The sequence below is a fragment of the Mustela putorius genome, unplaced genomic scaffold (genome assembly GCF_011764305.1).
Source record: "Mustela putorius furo isolate JIRA1106 unplaced genomic scaffold, ASM1176430v1.1 tig00537335_pilon_pilon_pilon, whole genome shotgun sequence".
In the NCBI taxonomy this organism is placed as follows: domain Eukaryota; kingdom Metazoa; phylum Chordata; class Mammalia; order Carnivora; family Mustelidae; genus Mustela; species Mustela putorius.
In genome coordinates, this window is record NW_025422457.1 from 5,965,055 (window position 1) to 5,984,341 (window position 19,287).

Below are 19,287 nucleotides of genomic sequence, written 5' to 3' on the forward strand. Positions count from 1 at the left end.
GGTTGTTAGTAAGATAATAGTAAGACAACAACACTGTAATATTATTACTAAGCTAAGCTTTAATGGTAAGAAAGCTTATAATTTTTATATAAACCTAAACTTATTTGTATTTCTTCCTTAATATTTCCTTTTTTAATTTAATTGTTTTATTATGTTATGTTAGTCAGCATAAGGTACATCATTAGTTTTTGATGTAGTGATCCGTGATTCATTGTTTGTGCATAACACCCAGTGCTCCATGCAGTACATGCCCTCCTTAATGGCCCTCACCAGGCTCCCCCATCCCCCAGCCCCTTCCCTTCTGAAACTCACAGTTTGTTTCCCAGAGTCCATAGTCTCTCATGGTTCAGCTCCCTCTCTGATTTTTTCCCTTCATTTTCCCCTTCCTTCTCCTCATGTCCTCCCCGCTATTCCTTTTGTTCCACAAGTCATTGAAAGCATATGATAATTGTTATTCTCTGCTTGATTAAGGCAGTTCTTTTTATTGCAATTTGATGGTATCGAGCTTTAAAAGAAAAGACGTAGGGGCGCCTGGGTGGCTCAGTGGGTTGGACCTCTGCCTTCGGCTCAGATCGTGTTCTCAGGTCCCTGGGATCAAGCCCTCCATCGGGCTCTCTGCTTGGCGGGGAAGCTGCTTCCTTCTCTCTCTCCACCTGCCTCTCTGTCTACTTGTGATCTCTCTCTGTTAAATAAATAAAATCTTAAAAAAATTTACAAAAGATGTGAGTAGACAGACTTCTTTCTTCTTCCCCTTACAGCTATTACATGGTACAAAAATAATCGTCCACTCTCAGGCTCCAGCGGTGTGACTTTCTTGAACAGAGGACAGATCATTGATATCGAAAGTGCCCAGATCTCTGACGCTGGCATATATAAATGTGTGGCCATCAACTCAGCCGGAGCGACAGAGTTATTTTATAGTCTGCAGGTTCATGGTTAGTGGCACTTCTAGATGCATCCTGGGGTAAAAATGCATTCAAAATGATTAAGTGCTTCTGTAAAATTTCAGTGTAAAGATTTAACAGAGTGTGTTTTGTCATCTTTATAAAGTGCCGTGTTCTATAACTGATGATTGTTTTTATTTCCTGACTCCTATTAAAATGCTCTAGTTTCACATGCTGTTGAATTGAATTTCAGTTCAGTTTAGATGAACTGTTGAGTCATCAACGATCTCATCAGTTAATGACAATAACCCTGTTTGTAAATATTATCTATCAAAATCATAGGTTTTGATCAAAGAAAGATTTTAAGTTATTACCGCTAATAATGCTTTCAAGACAACATAGTGGTCTTGGATACAGTGGAGGAAGATACATGCACGCACGCACCCAAAGACACACACATCTGACAATCAAGAAATAAAAACATGCTCTGGCATTAAAAACTGGATTTCCCAAACAAAGTAGCAAAACATCCTTTTCCTCATCTGTAAAATGGAGATGTTGACAGTGGAATAGCTATGATTAGAAACTCAAATAAATGATGTGAAAGAACTCACCAAAACCAAACCAAACCATGAAAAACTCACATGTGGAAACACAATGGTAGACATTGTACATTCTTTTCATTATTTTGAGATGAAATATCCTGTGATATTAATATATCTTACTTTTATTTCCCTTTTATTTCTTTTCAGTGCCCCCATCAATTTCTGGCAGCAATAACATGGTGGCAGTGGTGGTTAATAACCTGGTGAGATTAGAATGTGAAGCCAGAGGAACACCTGCCCCAAGTCTGACCTGGCTGAAAGATGGGAGCCCTGTCTCTAGTTTTGCTAACGGGTTACAGGTACTCTCTGTCATGTCTTAAGGGTGATCTACCACCTAGTTATTAAATAAGTACAAACAGGGAAAGCTGTTAACAAGATTTAGAGCATAAGAATTGATAAATGTTATTCCAAAATCATACACATTTACTTCCATAATTACCATAGCCACACAGTTGGGATTTCTAAACAATTCTTTAAATGCTTAGACATCTAAGAATTCTTTTGTTTCATATGTAGATACTACATTTTGACTCTTCACTTGTCTTTCTACCTCCCTCCTCATCCCCATTCCCTGCCACCAGCACAAAAGTTACCTTGCACAAAGAAGTGTTCATCAACAACAAAAACAGGAATTTCCTCCTAAAATTTGTGTTAAAATGTTTGGAAACATTCATGAATTAGAGAACCATGTAGGGTATATTTAATTTAACAAAAACATAAAGTAATAAAGTAAGGAAAATTAGAAACACAACACTGTAGAAATGAAATTTGAATCTGAGAAAGCAGTTTAAGTGTTCACATTGATTCAAAATTAAAATTATAGAAGCACATCTATCTCATTTAAAGTGTACCTAAATTTTATTTTGCCTAATAGAGAACTTAGTTTTCCCACCATTCTTCTTAGTTTTTCTCAAAAATCCACTGCTTGCAGAATTTGAGACCAGGGAAGATCCAAGGTTAATGTCAGTATTTTAGAAGTACAACTAGACCAACGGGATTAAAGAGCCATTGATGTGACTAGTTAATTTATTTGGTTGCTACTTCGCTATTAATTATAACTTATTTATCCTCCCCAAGAAAATTAGAAGGAAGATTAGCTGCTCTTATTCCCACTTCTTCTCATCTTTCTCCCTGGTGGCTTTTTCTCTCTCTGCAGTAAGGATGGATGAGATTGGACCTTCACTTGATTTTGTATACAGGGACTTGTTTTCAGTGGTTATTACCAAGTTTGGTTCTAGCTTTTCACAGTCTTCTTTCAAAGAGAGGTTAAGAAGTAGATTATATGATGCTTGCCCACTTTAGAATATCCAAGTGGAAAAATAAAATGTCCAAGTGGAAATCTTTCTGGAGGCAAATGTCAATTGATAAATCTCAGAAAATAGGAGGAAAAAAGGCTGTTTATGTATATGTTTCTCAGAGGGGCATGTTGACTATTTACCTATCCTGTCGTCAAAAGGTTCTGTCTGGAGGCCGTATCCTAGCCCTGACCAGCGCTCAAATCAGTGATACTGGGAGATACACCTGCGTTGCTGTGAATGCTGCTGGGGAGAAACAAAGGGACATTGACCTCAGAGTATATGGTGAAATATTTTAATAATTATTTCTGTTCTGGTATAGATATATTTAATTCCTAAAATCATTGAATAAGTTAACGAAGTTGTTGACAATAAAGAACCATGAGCAATAGAAACGGTTTTATAGTATCGTTTCAAATCAAATTCTACCTTTCTGCTTTATAGTTGACTTTGTCTGATTTTCCTTTCTTAATGTTCTGAGAAGTTAAAATGCTAGGTGTTGATTTCATAGAAAACTCTGAAGAACATGACTATGGAGAGCAGCTTAGCAATTTAGAAGATATAATCTTTTCACTAAAGGGAGAATTTGTTCAAGTAGCTCTCTTGAGCTATTCTACTCAAAGCCTTGATTTTTTTACTTTTATATTTATAATCAGTATATTTTTTAGTCAATACTATGTCTATAAATTAAAGGCTATTTGGGAAGCAAAAGTTAGGCATAAATTTAGAGAAAATTTGAGTTTTTTTCCTACCTATGATACAGCTATAAGGTACAAAAGGAAATGTCTAATTCTATCACAGCAGAAGTCCTCCTGAACAAAGTTCAGTTCTAATTGGCCTCCATTCATAGGATGTGTTTTTCATTCCACATTTTAGTTTACCTTTGCATTTAGAGCTGTTTTAGGCTTTTTTTAATTTGCATTATATCCCCTGGTCATGGAGTAATGGAATTGTTTCTTCGTGGCCCCACCAAGAGAATCTGGGCTTTTTCTATGTCAATTCCAGTATAATTAACATACAGGGTTATATTAGTTTCACGTGTACAATCCTAGTCCCGCCTCACTTCCAAGTAGTTCACTCCTATTCTATATGTGTGTGTATATATATATATACACACATATATATACATATATATGCATGTGTGTGTGTATATATATATGTATATATATATATATATATTTTTTAATCTCCAGACCATGTGGGTTGACTCCTCTTTCTAAGTTTGCCAAAAGTAAATGTAACAATCACAAGTAAAATAAAATCTTAGTTTTTTTTTGTTTTCTTTTTTAATTTTTTTTTTAATTTTTTATTTTTTATAAACATATATTTTTATCCCCAGGGGTACAGGTCTGTGAATCACCAGGTTTACACACTTCACAGCACTCACCAAAGCACATACCCTCCCCAATGTCCATAATCCCACCCCCTTCTCCCAAACCCCCTCCCCCCAGCAACCCTCAGTTTGTTTTGTGAGATTAAGAGTCACTTATGGTTTGTCTCCCTCCCAATCCCATCTCCACAAGACATAAAAATGACCCAATTAGATTTAAGCAAAGGAACAGACTACCTGGGGTTGGGCATTTTAGTCCCATCTGTTATCTCTGACACAGCACTAGCAAAGCTGAAGGCTGGAGAAGGACCCATGTCAATTGCAGAAGCAATACAAAAGAGGGAACATAGAGAGCCCTTTAGTAGTTTACTGATGTCAGCTGGGATTTTCAAGATCCATTAGACATGTAAGTTAGCCATGTTGTAACAGGATTTTTTTTAATTAAAAAACTAGGATTTTCATTAGTGGAGAATTGGAATGCTGACAATGTGAAATATCCTTAGAGAATGATTCATCAGTCAATCTAAGTCTGTGATACAAAAGCTCCTTCAATAATTAGCAAGCAGAGGGGTATTTGCTGGGTTTTAGTCAGAACTGAAAATCTGGAATTGGCTCCTTCTCTTTCTACATGGGTTAGTGTCAAAAGTATACCAGAGAGACGAAAGAGCATTGCTATCTTTTCCAGGAGTCATAAAAACGCACATCACTATTTTTTATCATTTGCCAAGGCATTTCTAAAGGTTTTATTTATTTATTTGATGGGGGTGGGCAGGCAGAGGGGGAGGGGAAGCAGGCTCCCTGCTGAGCAGAGAGCCCAATGCTGGGCTCTATCCCAGGACCCTGAGATCATGACCTGAGCCGTCCTGAGTCAAAGGCAGAGGCTTAACCCACTGAGCCACCCAGGAACCCTGCCAAGACATTTCTATACCACTCTTTTGGTCTGAAAACTGGGATCTTTCCTGTTATAACAGTCAGATGGTTAGCCAACATTTACCTGTACTTAGCATTTGAAATACAGATGCCCAGCAAGCAATTAAAGAACTGTAAAATTTCTGACTCGTAATCCGAAATTAGTTTCCAATTTCTGCTCCCCTCTTAGTGTTATTTGCATATATTATATTCCTACGTTTGTAGTAGTAACCTTGACAATCTGGAGTCTCATTGGAGACTAATGAGTCAATTGGAGTCTAATGAGTATTCATTTCCAGTGGCCAATTCCCTTCAGATTGACATTGCAGAGTATGGGGGTGATAGGAAGAGTAGACAGTGGTTAAAATAGCTTTCCTTACAATTGCAAGAGTAGTTCATTAAAATATTTCCCCTTAGTATAAATTCAGGGTATGTTTTACCATATTCTGAGGTGCTAAAATGAGAGAATTTGGTTTTTAAATGATAGAGTTTCCTATACCTTTACTTTGAATCTAAGCTCAGAGAATTGTCTTGGAGACCACATGTGTTCCAGGAACTTGAGTGTAACCCTGCGGCAGCGCTGATGTTGATAATTGAATTTAACAAGTGTAAGGCATAGAATGAGAATCAGACATGATACCCCCCGCCCCTTCCTAAGCAATATAACCACAAAGCTCAGTAAGGATAACATCTAAGGAAGCTGAGATCTAAAGGGTAGAGGCTTTTCTCTTCTCAGACTAAACAAAAAGTTGGAAATGAAAGGACAGAAAACATAGATGCGTTTCAGTAATATATACCCTCAGCTATAATTAGATTTGCTTTAATTTATGTTCCTTTAGAAACAAATACTCTATTGTTTTTGCATTTTTTCCTCTCAATTTGAAAAAAAAAAAAGTCTGGTTTCTTTTTGAACTTGATTCAATTCATTTAGCCATAAAGAAAAATAATTGGAGGAAAAACATTTGGAAATAAATTAGCATTCTGCTTTCTTGAATTATTTCTGACTTTTACTTCTACAAGTAGTCACAAAGAATCCATGCTCTTTTGTAAATTCTATAAATACGCTAAGATAAACATATTTTTATGCAGTTACGGTACTTTTTGTCCACTGAGACCAGACTTTACTTGAAATTATGTGCAAGCTGTTAAATGTTAGGCTATTTTATTTAGGGCTTTCTGTGCTAAGATTGGTGAATGTATCTTAATTTTTTATAATATCTTAGAAAACATATTATCTTTCATAATATAATATCTTAGAAAACAGTACTAATGGTGCTGATTTTGCTAATATTTTAGCAGTTTTAATCTCAGACAGGTTGGTTATATATCTTTTACCTAATGTGTCACATATTAAAAACAATCCCACTGTTTTCTGTTCCCCCATAGATTACTCTAAGCTTATCGAGAGCCAGAAGTCTGTGTGTGCCGTTAAATGGAGCAGAAGGGACATTAAGAATCTCTGCCCAAATGCTCCATTAGTCTATTGCAGCGATGGCGTTTCTCTGTATCTTGACATCAGTTCCTGTGGATACAGCACAGGTGCTGCATCCAGAATTAGTACAAGAAAGTGGCCTTTAGTGTATATGCCTTTCCCTCCATAGAGAAACCTCCTGGTTGCAGAACGGCAGTGTTCGTCGTCAAAGCCTATTGCATTCATTGTCATTTTCCCACATGCTGCAAGATCCAGCCTGAAACAGTGGCTCAGAAACCAAAATAACGATCCTTACCACAAAAATCTTGTTTCTATCAAGGCATTTGGAAAGTCCCTAAGGATTCATTTCAGTGCAGCTTAACCTTTCTTATCAAGAGAGGAAAACACTATGAATATGGTACATTGCCTACAATCCTGACTAGTTATGGGATTTAGTGAGAAATAGCCAAGGAAATTCCTCCCTGTTTTTTTCAGAGTGGCCCTTTTATAACGGGCCTGATTTCATCGTTAGTTTGTGTTTTTTGAATTATTATAAATACAGTCCTGAAAGAGTCCTTGAGAAGTTACGGAGCCCACCCTCTCATTCTTGGCAGGACTGTACCTAAACCATCTGAGACAAATGATTGTTTACTCTATATTTTAATACACCCAAGGGAAGGAGATTCCTTAGACTTTTCCAAGAACACATTTCAGCATCTGACAAGCTTGATAGCCAGGGGATTCTAATTTTAATCTCATTAAAATTTCAACTCATTTCCTCTTTTTATGTAATTGTATGTTATACAGCTGGCCAGGGCTTTCATTTTGTTCTTTAATGTGTCAGTTATCCCACATGGTCTTTATTCCATAGAAAGCTGACAAGGCATCATGGAAACCAAAAAGAGCTCTAAACTGCCCATCAGAAGACTCCTAGCTTTGCCACAAATTAGTTACATTATTTCAAATAAGTTATTGTCTGTCACCTACTTCATGTTTTACATACCTGTGAGGTGGGACCAGGTGGTCTCTTTCAACTCTATTTTTTTTTCTTTTATTTTGCCTCCATGTTGATAAAATTTATTTTCTTTGGCAAAAAATATTTTTAAATTATCAAAAAGTATATATGCTTTTAATTATTGTTATTTCCAAAATGCTTCACGAGTAATTTATTGCTTTGGAAATATTAAGCAGTAACACCTCGTTCAAAAAGTTTCTGAAATAGGCACTTGGTGAGAACGTCCAGTTCTAAAACTTCTTAAAGTGAAAGGTATTTCTATTCAATGGGAACATATTAATCAGTGATTTCTTAATATTTCATTCTGAACCAAATGATGCGAAGAGGGTATGTTAGGATTATTGCGATCCTACATCTTAAAAGAGCTAATAAATTATTCAGTAAATAACTTCAAGATAAGCAGTGAGCTGGCCTGTCTTATCCTGAGGGAAAATGCTTCTTTCACTTAGTTCCTCCAAATATTATGGGAGAAGAACAGAACATCTCTGTCCTCATTAGCCAAGCTGTGGAGCTACTGTGTCAGAGTGATGCTATCCCCCCACCTACTTTGACTTGGTTGAAGGATGGCCGCCCCTTGCTGAAGAAACCAGGCCTCAGTATCTCTGAAAATGGAAGTGTATTAAAGGTAAGGCTAGAGATTCATTTAATTTTTCTTATATTATTCCTAAGCTCATGGCTTTGATTTTAAACTTGCCTGTCTACAGATGTTCTACTAATTTCATCTTGTAAAATTCTAGGTACTCTTTTATTAATGAGGTTTATAATATTTTAAATTTTATGCTTAGTAAGATTTAGCTATTTATCCATATTTGTAGCCAGAAACCATCCAAAATGCTTCTGGGAAAATATTATGGAACTATTCTAACGGATGCTTCATTTTTAGTCATTCAGCCAGCAAATAAAACCCATTCTAGGTATTCTGAATAAAATGTGAAAAATAGACACATTTCCTACCCTCCATTTCCTCCAATTTTGCATAAATACATGAAAACTAATAGTTCCGTTGCAAATGCAGTAAGTACTGTAAGTGTGAGTTAGTTACTATTAGGATGGTACAGGTAACACATTCTAGGATAGTGAAAGGTGAGAGACTGCGGTTGCCTGGAAATCTTGAAAGACTACTTGGCTTTTTTTGTATAGATAAGAATAAGAGCTAACATTACCAGTTTAAGGAATTGGGATTCAGGGGACACCTCGGTGGCTCAGTAGGTTAAGCATCTGCCTTCAGCTCAGGTCATGATCTCAGGGTCCTGGGATCAAGCCCTGAGTCCATTTCCCTGTTCAGCAGCAAGTCTGCTTCTTCCTCCCCCTGCTCTTGTGCACTTGCTTGCCCCCTCTCTCTCTCCCTTTCCTTTCAAAAATAAATAAATAATCTTAAAAATATAAAAAATGCAAAGGAATTAGTGTTCAGGAAGTCAATAAGCCACTGGCGTATTTATAAATTCCTCATAATAACCCTATTGAGAAACTGGAAGAATGGCTAGGTAATCGTCCCACAGATACTAAGTCTCAGAAATGGGATTTGAATACAGGAATATAGCTTTAAAACTCATGCTACTAACCCCTATGCCGCATAGCCTTTTGGTAAAGGAAGGTTATTAGTGGCAAACAAAAGGAGTCTTGAGAATTGGATAATGGTATCAGCACATAGGAAGCTGAGAAGCTTATATAAGGAGAGCAGAAGTGTGGGAGAGAATGGGAGGGAGTATGAAGTGCATTAGAGGCAACCAAGTAGAGACTTTAGGAATTATGACCTGTAATAGTGGAGCTGGGTAAATAAGGAAAGGCTGGAATAACTGATGGAGGAAAGTAGGATAAGTCAGTTGAGCTGTCTAGGGGGAGAAAAGCAAAAAGCACTGGCCATGCTCAGAGGCAGACCCAGAGCTCTAGAAATCAACGGATAGTATTTTCAAACCCTGGCTCTGACCAAATGACAGAGGGAGACAATTGTATGGACACACATCCCAGCACTGGGAGGGGACAGCTATGTGTGATTAGAAACGTCTTTGCAAATTTCAGAGTATAGAAGTTGATTCCTTTAGAGCACAGATCTCAATAGGTTTGGGAAGCCAGAAGAAAGGTGAGGGTGAAGAAATCCTGGGATCAATTTAATCTCTGCTATAGAGGCTGGCCAGGCACCCTGAAGTGTGCAGGTCCCACTGAAGGGTGTGCAGGGAGGACTGCATGGAAATAAAAACTTGTACAAAACTCAGACAAAACCAGTCAGTTAAAACTATCTTACCAGTGCATTTCCCAAAATGATTCATGCACATCTTCAACCAGGTAAAGTAGTAGATTCCTACTGTTTCATTTTGCCTGCAACACACTTGGCAAGCAATGTGTTTTTTTATAAAGTTTTTATTTTAATTCCAGTGTAGTTAACATTAGTGTTATATTAGTTTCAGGTGTACAATATTGTGGTAATAGTGATTCATTACTTACCTGCCACACCCAGTGCTCATCACAGTAACTGCCCTCCTTAATCCCCTTCACCTGTTTCACTATCTCTCCACCCACCTCTCCTCTGGTAACCGTCAGTTTGTTCTCTGTGCTTAAGAGCCTGTTTCTTGGTTTGTTTCTCTTTCTCTTTTTCCCTCTTTATTCATTTGTTTTGTTTCTTAAATTTCACATATAAATGAACTCATTTGGTATTTCTCTTTTTCTGAAGGACTTACATAGTTTAATGTTATACTCTCTAGCTACATACATATTGTTGCAAATGGCCAGATTTCATCCTTGTTTATGGCTGAATAACATTCCATTCATATATATGTGTGTGTGTGTGTGTGTAACACTCCATTCATATATACATATTCATATATATGTGATATATATATTATAAATTATAACTGCATAATTATAATTATACATCATTGTAATGTATCATATACAAATATGCAATTGTACAATTGTTATTGGTATTGTACAATTGTTATATATAACAATTATACATCATTGTAATATATACAAATATGCAATTGTACAATTGTTATATATAACAATTGTATATATATATATATTATATATAACAATTGTACAATTGCATATTTGTATATATTACAATGATGTATAATATATATTATATAGATACATATAATATATAAGGTATATATTATATATGATATATGCCTGTATATCATATATATCTATAGCATAGATATATATCATATATATCTATAACATAGATATATATAACAATTACACACATATATAAAACATATATATAAGAATTATACTATATATACATATGTATATATATGTGGAGCCCAGATATCCATCAACAGATAAATGGATAAATGTGGTATACACACACACACACTCACACACACATACACACAATGGAATATTAAACATCCATCAAAAAAAGAAATATTGCTATTTACAATGACATGGATGGAACTAAAGGGTATTATGTTAAGCAAAATAAGTCAGTCAGAGAAAGACAATTATCATATGCTCTCACTGATGTGAGGAATTTAAAAAACAAGGAGGATCATAGGGGAAGAGAGGAAGAAATGAAACAAGACAAAACCAGAGAAGGAGACAAACCATAAGACACTCTTAATTATAGGAAATAAACTGAGGGTTGCTGGAGGGAAGGGGGGTGAATCACAGACCCATACCCCTGAAATAAATAATACATTATGTGTTAAGTATTTGAATTTCTATTTTTTAAAAAAGGAGAATTACAGACCAATATCCCTGGTGAACATAGATGCAAAAAATCCTAATAAAATACTAGCAAATCAAATTCAACAGCAGATTAAAAGTGTCATTCACCATGACCAAGTGGGATTTATTTCTGGGCTTCAGGGGTGGTTCAATATTCACAAATCAATCAATGTGGTATGCCAGATTAATAAAAGAAAGGATAAAATCCTGTCAATAAATGCAGAGAAAGCATTTGACAAAATACAGCATCTTTTCTTGATTAAAAAACCCTCAACAAAGTAGAGATAAATGAAACATACCTCAAAATCATAGAGGCCATATACAAAAGACACACAGCTAATATTATCCTCCGTGGGGAAAAACAGAACATTTCCCTCTGGTCAGGAACAGGACAAGGATATCCACTCTTGCTATTACTACTTAACATAGTACTGTAAGTCTAGTCTCAGCAATCAAACAACAAAAAGAAATAAAAGGCATCCAAATGGGGAAGGAAGAAGTCAAAATTTCACTATTCATAGGTGACATGATACTTTGTGTAGAAAACCCAGAAGACTCCACCAAAAATAGCTAGAACTAATGCATGAATTCAACAAAGTTGTAAGATATAAAATCAGTGTGCAGATGTCTGTTGCATTTCTATATCAATAATGAAACAGCACAAAAAGAAATCAAGGAATCAGTCACATTTGCAATTGCACCCAAAATCACAAGATACCTAAGGATAAACCTAACCAAAGAGGTAAAAGATCTGTATTCTGAGAAATATAAAACACTTAGGAAGGAAATTGAAGAGGACACAAAGAAAATGGAAAACATTCCATGCTCATGGCCTGGAAGAACAAACATTGTTAAAACATCTCTGCTACACAAAGGTATCTACACATTTCATGCAATCCCTATCAAAATATCACCAGCTTTTTTTCACAGAGCTTGGATAAACAATCCTAAAATTTGGATGGAACCACAAAAGACCCCAAATAGCCAAAGCAGTCCTGAAAAAGCAAAGCAAAGCTGGAGGCATCACAATTCTGAACTTCAAGCTATATTACGAATCTGTAGTCATCAAGAGTGTATGGGACTGGCACAAAAACTGTGGAAAGAACCAAGATGCCCTTCAACAGACGAATGGATAAGGAAGATGTGGTCCATATACACTATGGAGTATTATGCCTCCATCAGAAAGGACGAATACCCAACTTTTGTAGCAACATGGACGGGACTGGAAGAGATTATGCTTAGTAAGCAGAGACAGTCAATTATCATATGGTTTCACTTATTTGTGGAGCATAACAAATAGCATGGAGGACATGGGGAGTTAAGAGAGGAGAAGGGACTTGGGGGAAATTGGAAGGGGAGGTGAATCATGAGAGACTATGGACTCTGAAAAACAATCTGAGGGTTTTGAAGGGGCAGGGGATGGGAGGTCGGGGTACCAGGTGGTGGGTATTAGAGAGGGCATGGATTGCATGGAGCACTGGGTGTGGTGAAAAATAATGAATACTGTTATGCTGAAAATAAATAAAAAATAAATTTAAAAAAATAGACACATAGATCAATGGAACAGAATAGAAAACCCAGAAATGGATTCAGAACTATACGATCAACTAATCTTCGACAAAACAGGACAGAATATCCAATGGGAAAAGGTCTTTCAACACATGGTGTTGGGGAGCTGGACAGCAACGTGCAGAAGAATGAAACTGGACCACTTACATCATACGCAAAAATAAATTCAAAATGGATGAAAGACCTAAATGTGAGACAAGAAACCATCAAAACCCTTGAGGAGAACACATGGAGGAACCTGTTTGACATCAGCCACAGCAACTTCTTTTTTTTTTTTTTTTTTAAAGATTAATATTTATTTGAGGTGGGGAGCAGCGAGGAAGACAGAGAGGGAGAGGATCCCAAGCAGACCCCTACTGAGCACAAAACCGAATGTGGGGCTCAATCTCATGACCCTGAGATCATTACATGAGCCAAAACCAAGGGTCAGACCCCCAGCTGCCTCCATAGCAACTTCTTACTAGATAAGTCACTGGAGGCAGGGGAAACAAAAGCAAAAATGAACTACTGGGATTTCATCAAGATAAAAAGCTTCTGCACATTGAAGGAAAACATCAACAAAATTAAAAGGTAAGCTATGGAATGGGAGAAAATATCTGCAAATGACATATCTGATAAAGGCTTAGTATCCAAAATATATAAGGAACTGATGTAACTCAGGAATGCCGGGTTGGCTCAGTCAGTTAAGCGTCTGCCTTCAGCTTGGGTCATGATCCCAGTCCCACATTGGGCTCTGTGCTTAGTTAGTGGGGAGGCTACTTCTTCTGCCTGGGACTTGCCCTGCTTGTGTTCTCTCTCTCCAACAAATAAATAAAAAAAGATCTTAAAAACAAAACAAAACAAACAAACAAAACAACAAAACCCAACACCCAAAAGCAAATAATCCTGTTAAGATATAGGCAGAAGACATGAATAGATATTCTTCCAAAGAAGACATCCAGATGGCTAATAGACACGTGAAAAGATGCTCAGTATCACTCATCATCTGGGAAATGTCAATCAAAACTGCAGTGAGGTATTGCCTCACACCTGTGAGAAGCAAAAACTAACAACTCAGGAAACACAATGTATTGACAAGGATGTGGAGAAAGGGGAAACCTCTTACACTATTGATGGGACTGCAAACTGGTGCAGCCACTTGGAAAACAGTATGGAGGTTCCTCAGAAAGAGCTACCCTTTGATCCAGTAATTGCACTACTGGGTATTTACCCAAAGGATACAAAAATGTGGATTCGAAAAAGTACATGCACCCCACTGTTTATAGCAGCACTATCAACAATAGCTAGACTATGGAAAGAGCCCAAATGTCCTTTGACTGATGAATGGGTAAGGAAGATCTGGCAATCTACATGATGGAATATTACTCAGCCATCAAAAAGAATGAAATCTGGCCATTTGCAGCAATGTGGATGGAGATAGAATGTATTATGCTAAGTGAAATAAGTCAGTCAGAAAAAGACAAATATATTATTTCATCCATATGTACAATTTAAGAAACAAACCAGATGAGCATATGAGAGGGGGGAAATGAGAGAGAGAGAAACAAACCACGAGAAACTCCTTAAAGATAGATAATAAATTGAGGGTTGTTGGAAGGAAGCAGGTGGGAATGGGCTAGATGGGTAATGGAGGTAAGGAGGACACTTGTTATGATGAGCACTGGGTGTTGTATGTAGGTGATGAATCACTGAATTTTACTCCTAAAACCAAAATTGCACTGTAGGTTAACCAACTAGAATTGAAATAAAAGTTTTCTCTAAAACAGAAGCTTATAAACCATATAGGGAGAAGACATATAATGAACAATAAAGGTGTTTTACTGAACAATATCCTAAATATATACAGGCTATCTATTTTAAAACCCTAAGTAACTTATTCAGAAATTAATTGTGATTTTTATTGCCATTTAATCTGAATTTTGTCTCATTATATTTAAAAGCCCTTTCTAAACCTTCAGTCACTAATATTAATTAGATTAAAACAAAGTATGACATAGATGAAAATTGTTGAATCTTGATTTAAATGTTGAATGTGGGTGATGGGCATATAGCCATACATTTTACTATTATCTCTCCTTTCTATATGTTTGAAAATCTTTAGAATACTCATGAAAAAATAAGAAGTCACAAATAACATGAATAGAAAAACTCCAATTATGAAATTGAAACTGAAATTTCAAAGCATGGTTTTGTTTTTAGATTGAAGAGGCTCAAGTTCAAGACACTGGTCGTTACACTTGTGAGGCAACAAATGTTGCTGGAAAAACTGAGAAAAACTATAATGTCAACATTTGGGGTAAGTGTGATTATATGTAATTAAGATCAATTATAGATAGACTTCCAGAACCTGAATGTTTTAGTCATTGTAATTTTCAGGTAGAACCGTTCTACTCTCCTGCCTAAGCTTACACTCTTTGGCTCTTACAACCAGGATGTTCTTTTTTCCATTTAATTTAATTTAATTTAATATTTATTTTATTTTATTCAGTGTTCCAAAATTCATTGTTTATGCACCACACCCAGTGCTCCATGCAATACATGTCCTCCGTAATACCCACCACCAGCCTCACCCAACCCACTACCCCTTCTCTCTTCCAAAACCCTGTTTGTTTCTCAGAGTTTACAGTCTCTCATGGTTTGTCTCCCCCTCTGATTTTCCCCAACTCATTTCTCCTCTCCATCTCCCAATGTCCTCCATGTTATTCCTTATTCTCCACAAGTAAGTGAAGCCATATAATAATTGACTAATGATTGGGCTTTCTCCATGAACTGTTGGTGGTTTGATCAATTGAAATAAGTCAAAAGGCCAAACAAACCATGCCTATGGATTCTGTGTGTGAGTGGGAACACCTTGGTGGGAGGTGGGATTACTGTGCTGACTAGTGAGAAAAGTCATCCTCACTTGGTAGTCTACCATTTGTTACCAATTAAGATAATGCTTAGGAATTGTCACAACTTTTACCTGGCTACAACTGTCTGCTAATTGTTAAAAAGTACTCCCATTTCCAGCATATCCACCTTTATTTACTTCTTTTTTTTAATTTATTTTTTATTTATTTTCAGCATAACAGTATTCATTATTTTTTCACCACACCCAGTGCTCCATGCAATCCGTGCCCTCTATAGTACCCACCACCTGTTACCCCAACCTCCCACCACCCCCCACCACTTCAAACGCCTCAGATTGTTTTTCAGAGTCCATAGTCTCTCGTGGCTCACCTCCCCTTCCAATTTCCCTCAACTCCCTTCTCCTCTCTAACTCCCCATGTCCTCCATGCTATTTGTTATGCTCCACAAATAAGTGAAACCATATGATAATTGACTCTCTCTGCTTGACTTATTTCATTCAGCATAATCTCTTCCAGTCCCGTCCATGTTGCTACAAAAGTTGGGTATTCATCCTTTCTGATGGAGGCATAATACTCTATAGTGTGTATGGACCACATCTTCCTTATCCATTCTTTAAATTCATTTATAACATATTGCCCTCTTAATTTTGATTGTGTCTGTTTAAACTTTTTAACTATTGAGATAATGAGCGGAAATTTCTCTTTGATTTCTAAGTTTATTCAAAACCATATTTTTAAAATAAAAATAGGTAGAGGAAATAATTTGATTCCAATGGAGAGAATATATGTTTTAAGTCTTTAAAAGCATGTGTTTATGTAGAAAATGATTTGTTAATTATAAATTATTATCATTCTAAAATTCTTAAGGAAGATTATGAGAAGTGCTATTATTCACCCTATAAAAGGATTAATTTACCTTTAAATAGTAAAATTTACTAGGTGGTAATTTATTTACTGTATATTACTTATATATCATTAACATCTGTTCCTGCCTCTTCTCACCCCTATTCTCCCTCTATTGCTCCTTCCCTTTCTTTCTCATTTCTTTCAAATGGGAAAAATATTTGTATAACTTCTAGTATGGACAAAACAGTGAACTGGGTTTTGTCAAGTAAAGGTTGGAAAAGAGAAAAATTAGGAGTTAGAAAATGAGGTGAGAAATTCATTTTTGCAATGCTGTATTGAAGATTCCTGTAGAGTGTCCATGTGATGCTGTCTACCATGCAGTCAGAAATAGAAGCCTATCATTTAGAAGAGAGAGAGAAAAGAGTTAAAATATAAAATTAGAGACATGAGTATATATGCGGCAGTTGAGATCCCTTAGAGAAAAAGAATGTATACAGAAGAGTACTGCAGAATGACTCTCACCAGGTAAGACAGATAAAAAGACACAAATGAGAAACTGGAAGAAGCAGTGAAAGAAGTAGGGAAACACTTGTGTACCCGAAAGAAGAATATGGGCAAGGAATAGGTTGGACATGGATGGGTAGGGGAATGAATGAATAATGTCACATGTTGCAGAAAAGCGAAATTAGACATAAACTGTAAAGTGCAATTTATAAATGAGACCAATGCCTCTTAAAATCAATTTAATAGTGGAAAGCAGAATATAGTAGATATAAGAATAAATGATAGGGGGAGAAAGTTGAGACATCAAAGACAGAATTACAAAAAATATTTATGGGTGTGCCTCTCTGTTCTAGTTATTGTGCCTCAGGTAGGCATAGAGAAGTTAATGAGAAAGGCAAAGACACTGGTCACACACAACATATAGTCTGCTGCTGCAGAAATATCTTTACTTTAAATAGTTAATTAAAATTAAATCTCTGAAGAGATAACATAGGAGTATTTGTGGAAGACATATCAGGGTTCATCTAATTGGGATTTTAATATATGTGCTGCCGAAGCGAGCACTAATTGGGATTTTAAGAATGAGTTGACATTAGCTCTCTAAAGAGGATGGAACCATTACAGAGACCTCAAGAAGACTGTCTGCATTCATTGAACCAAACATCACTCACTATGGAGCCTGGTGTGGTAGAATGGAGAAGGAGAAGATATTAGATAGGAAAGGTTAAAGGGGACAGATTGAAAAGGACCTCTCAAACTTTTGAAGTATAGATCTGATTCTTAAGACGATAGGATACTGTTAAAAGGATTTAAAGGACTGGGTGTTCAGATCCATATTTAGGGAATAAAACAAATAAACTCTAGTAGTATTTAAGAAATTGAATTAACAAGATTGATTGATTACATGGAGAGGTGTGAAAAGAAGAGGAAAGGATGGATGTTGGTGTGGGTTGGCCAGATGAGCCCTGTGAACAGCAGTGTCATTCCCTCAGTGAAGGAACAAAGGTGACTGAGTTCAGTTGTGGACAAGTCAAGTTTGAAAATGCCTCTGATGTATCCAGACGGAGATGTTTAGTAGTCAGATACAAAAATCTAGACCTCATGGGGTCTGCATTACAGATACAGATTTGCAAGTATTTGTGTCAGTGGAAGCCATGGGAGTAGAGGAGGGTAGAATTGAGGTTGGAGATGGTATACTTAGAGTAATGGCAATCTATGTAATTGTCATTTTCTTCTGCAGAACTTTCTGTCTGTGGTATAGGAGATGACAGAGTAAACTGTAGGATTCATCGAGAGGAAAGGTGTTTCAAAAAAGGAAGGACAGCAGTACAAAGCAGTTGAGATTATTCGCAAAGGAGTAGTTGAAATTATCATGAAATCTAAGCTGAATAGAGGTCTGTAAACAAGGGTAGGCAGCTGGTTTGGGAGGTTCTGAGAAGTGAAAAGACTTGAGACTCAACTAAGGTTGATAAAGTAAGAACCGGGAGTAACTGAGTAAAAGAAATACAAGGACAGAGCAGTAGGAGAAAAGTTCTAGATGATCAACATGGTGGAGAAAGGGATGAGCAGATCAAGGAAGTAAGTAGCCATGGTGGTTAGACTAGGCATACATGCAGATGTTGAATTCATACAGAATCATGCCAGATCTCTGTGTGAAGGAGAAAGATAAAAACAAGTACCAAAGTTTTCAGTGAATAGAAAAAAAAAATGGTGGGTTCACAGATGATGGTAAGGGGGGAAAAGAAGTAAATTGGGGGCATGAGCCTCAAAAGAGGAGGTTTTCACATGAGGCAGTTGGAGTTGAACAATGACTAGAAGCTATATTGAGGGGGAAGAAGGATTCTTCCACTCCTCAACTCCCACGAGCTTGGAAGAGCAAGCATCTGCCCCTGATAATATGGCCACCAGAGAGGAGACATCAGCCAGCAAAGGCAGACTCGACCTCCTTGAGAGAATCATGGGTAGTCAGCGTTCATTTAAACGTTCCAAAGAGAAACTAGAGAACAGTGGGGAGGCAGGCTGTGCATTCTAGAATAGGTAACATATCCATTTCTTAGGTCAAACCCTATGTATCTCCTTTACCATCATATTGTAAGCCTGATGTTTTCCAGTTCTGTTCAGCTGCTAAGACATCAAAACTGGCTGAGCAGAAATGACAGTTAAGTGTAAATTTAGTAGGCGCTTTAGCTTTTTTATGCAAAAAGTGTAATTATCTACAATACATTAGCTTCTGAGTATTTTGTTAAGTTTCTGTCTGTAAAGACAGGAAGTTTGCTAATAGGTATTTATTCTGTGTCTTACAGTTGACTTTTAATGTAGTATTGATATGTCAACCTCAAGGGCTAATTATTCCCTTATGTCATTTGAATGGGAACCTTTTTTTTATATGTAAAATATT

General features: G+C 36.6%; 1 protein-coding gene across 3 annotated transcripts in view; it reads left to right on the forward strand.

Annotated features, from left to right (window-relative positions):
- The window catches only part of HMCN1 (hemicentin 1), a 485,682-nt gene that overhangs the window by 323,995 nt on the left and 142,400 nt on the right, over window positions 1-19,287 (forward strand). For all 3 annotated transcript variants that reach the window (XM_004767964.3, XM_004767965.3, XM_013064227.2), the window contains exons 38-42: window positions 759-935; window positions 1,637-1,788; window positions 2,946-3,069; window positions 7,899-8,074; window positions 14,890-14,986. In XM_004767964.3, coding sequence (XP_004768021.1) covers window positions 759-935; window positions 1,637-1,788; window positions 2,946-3,069; window positions 7,899-8,074; window positions 14,890-14,986 — 726 coding nt within the window. The remainder of the gene's footprint in view (window positions 1-758; window positions 936-1,636; window positions 1,789-2,945; window positions 3,070-7,898; window positions 8,075-14,889; window positions 14,987-19,287) is intronic.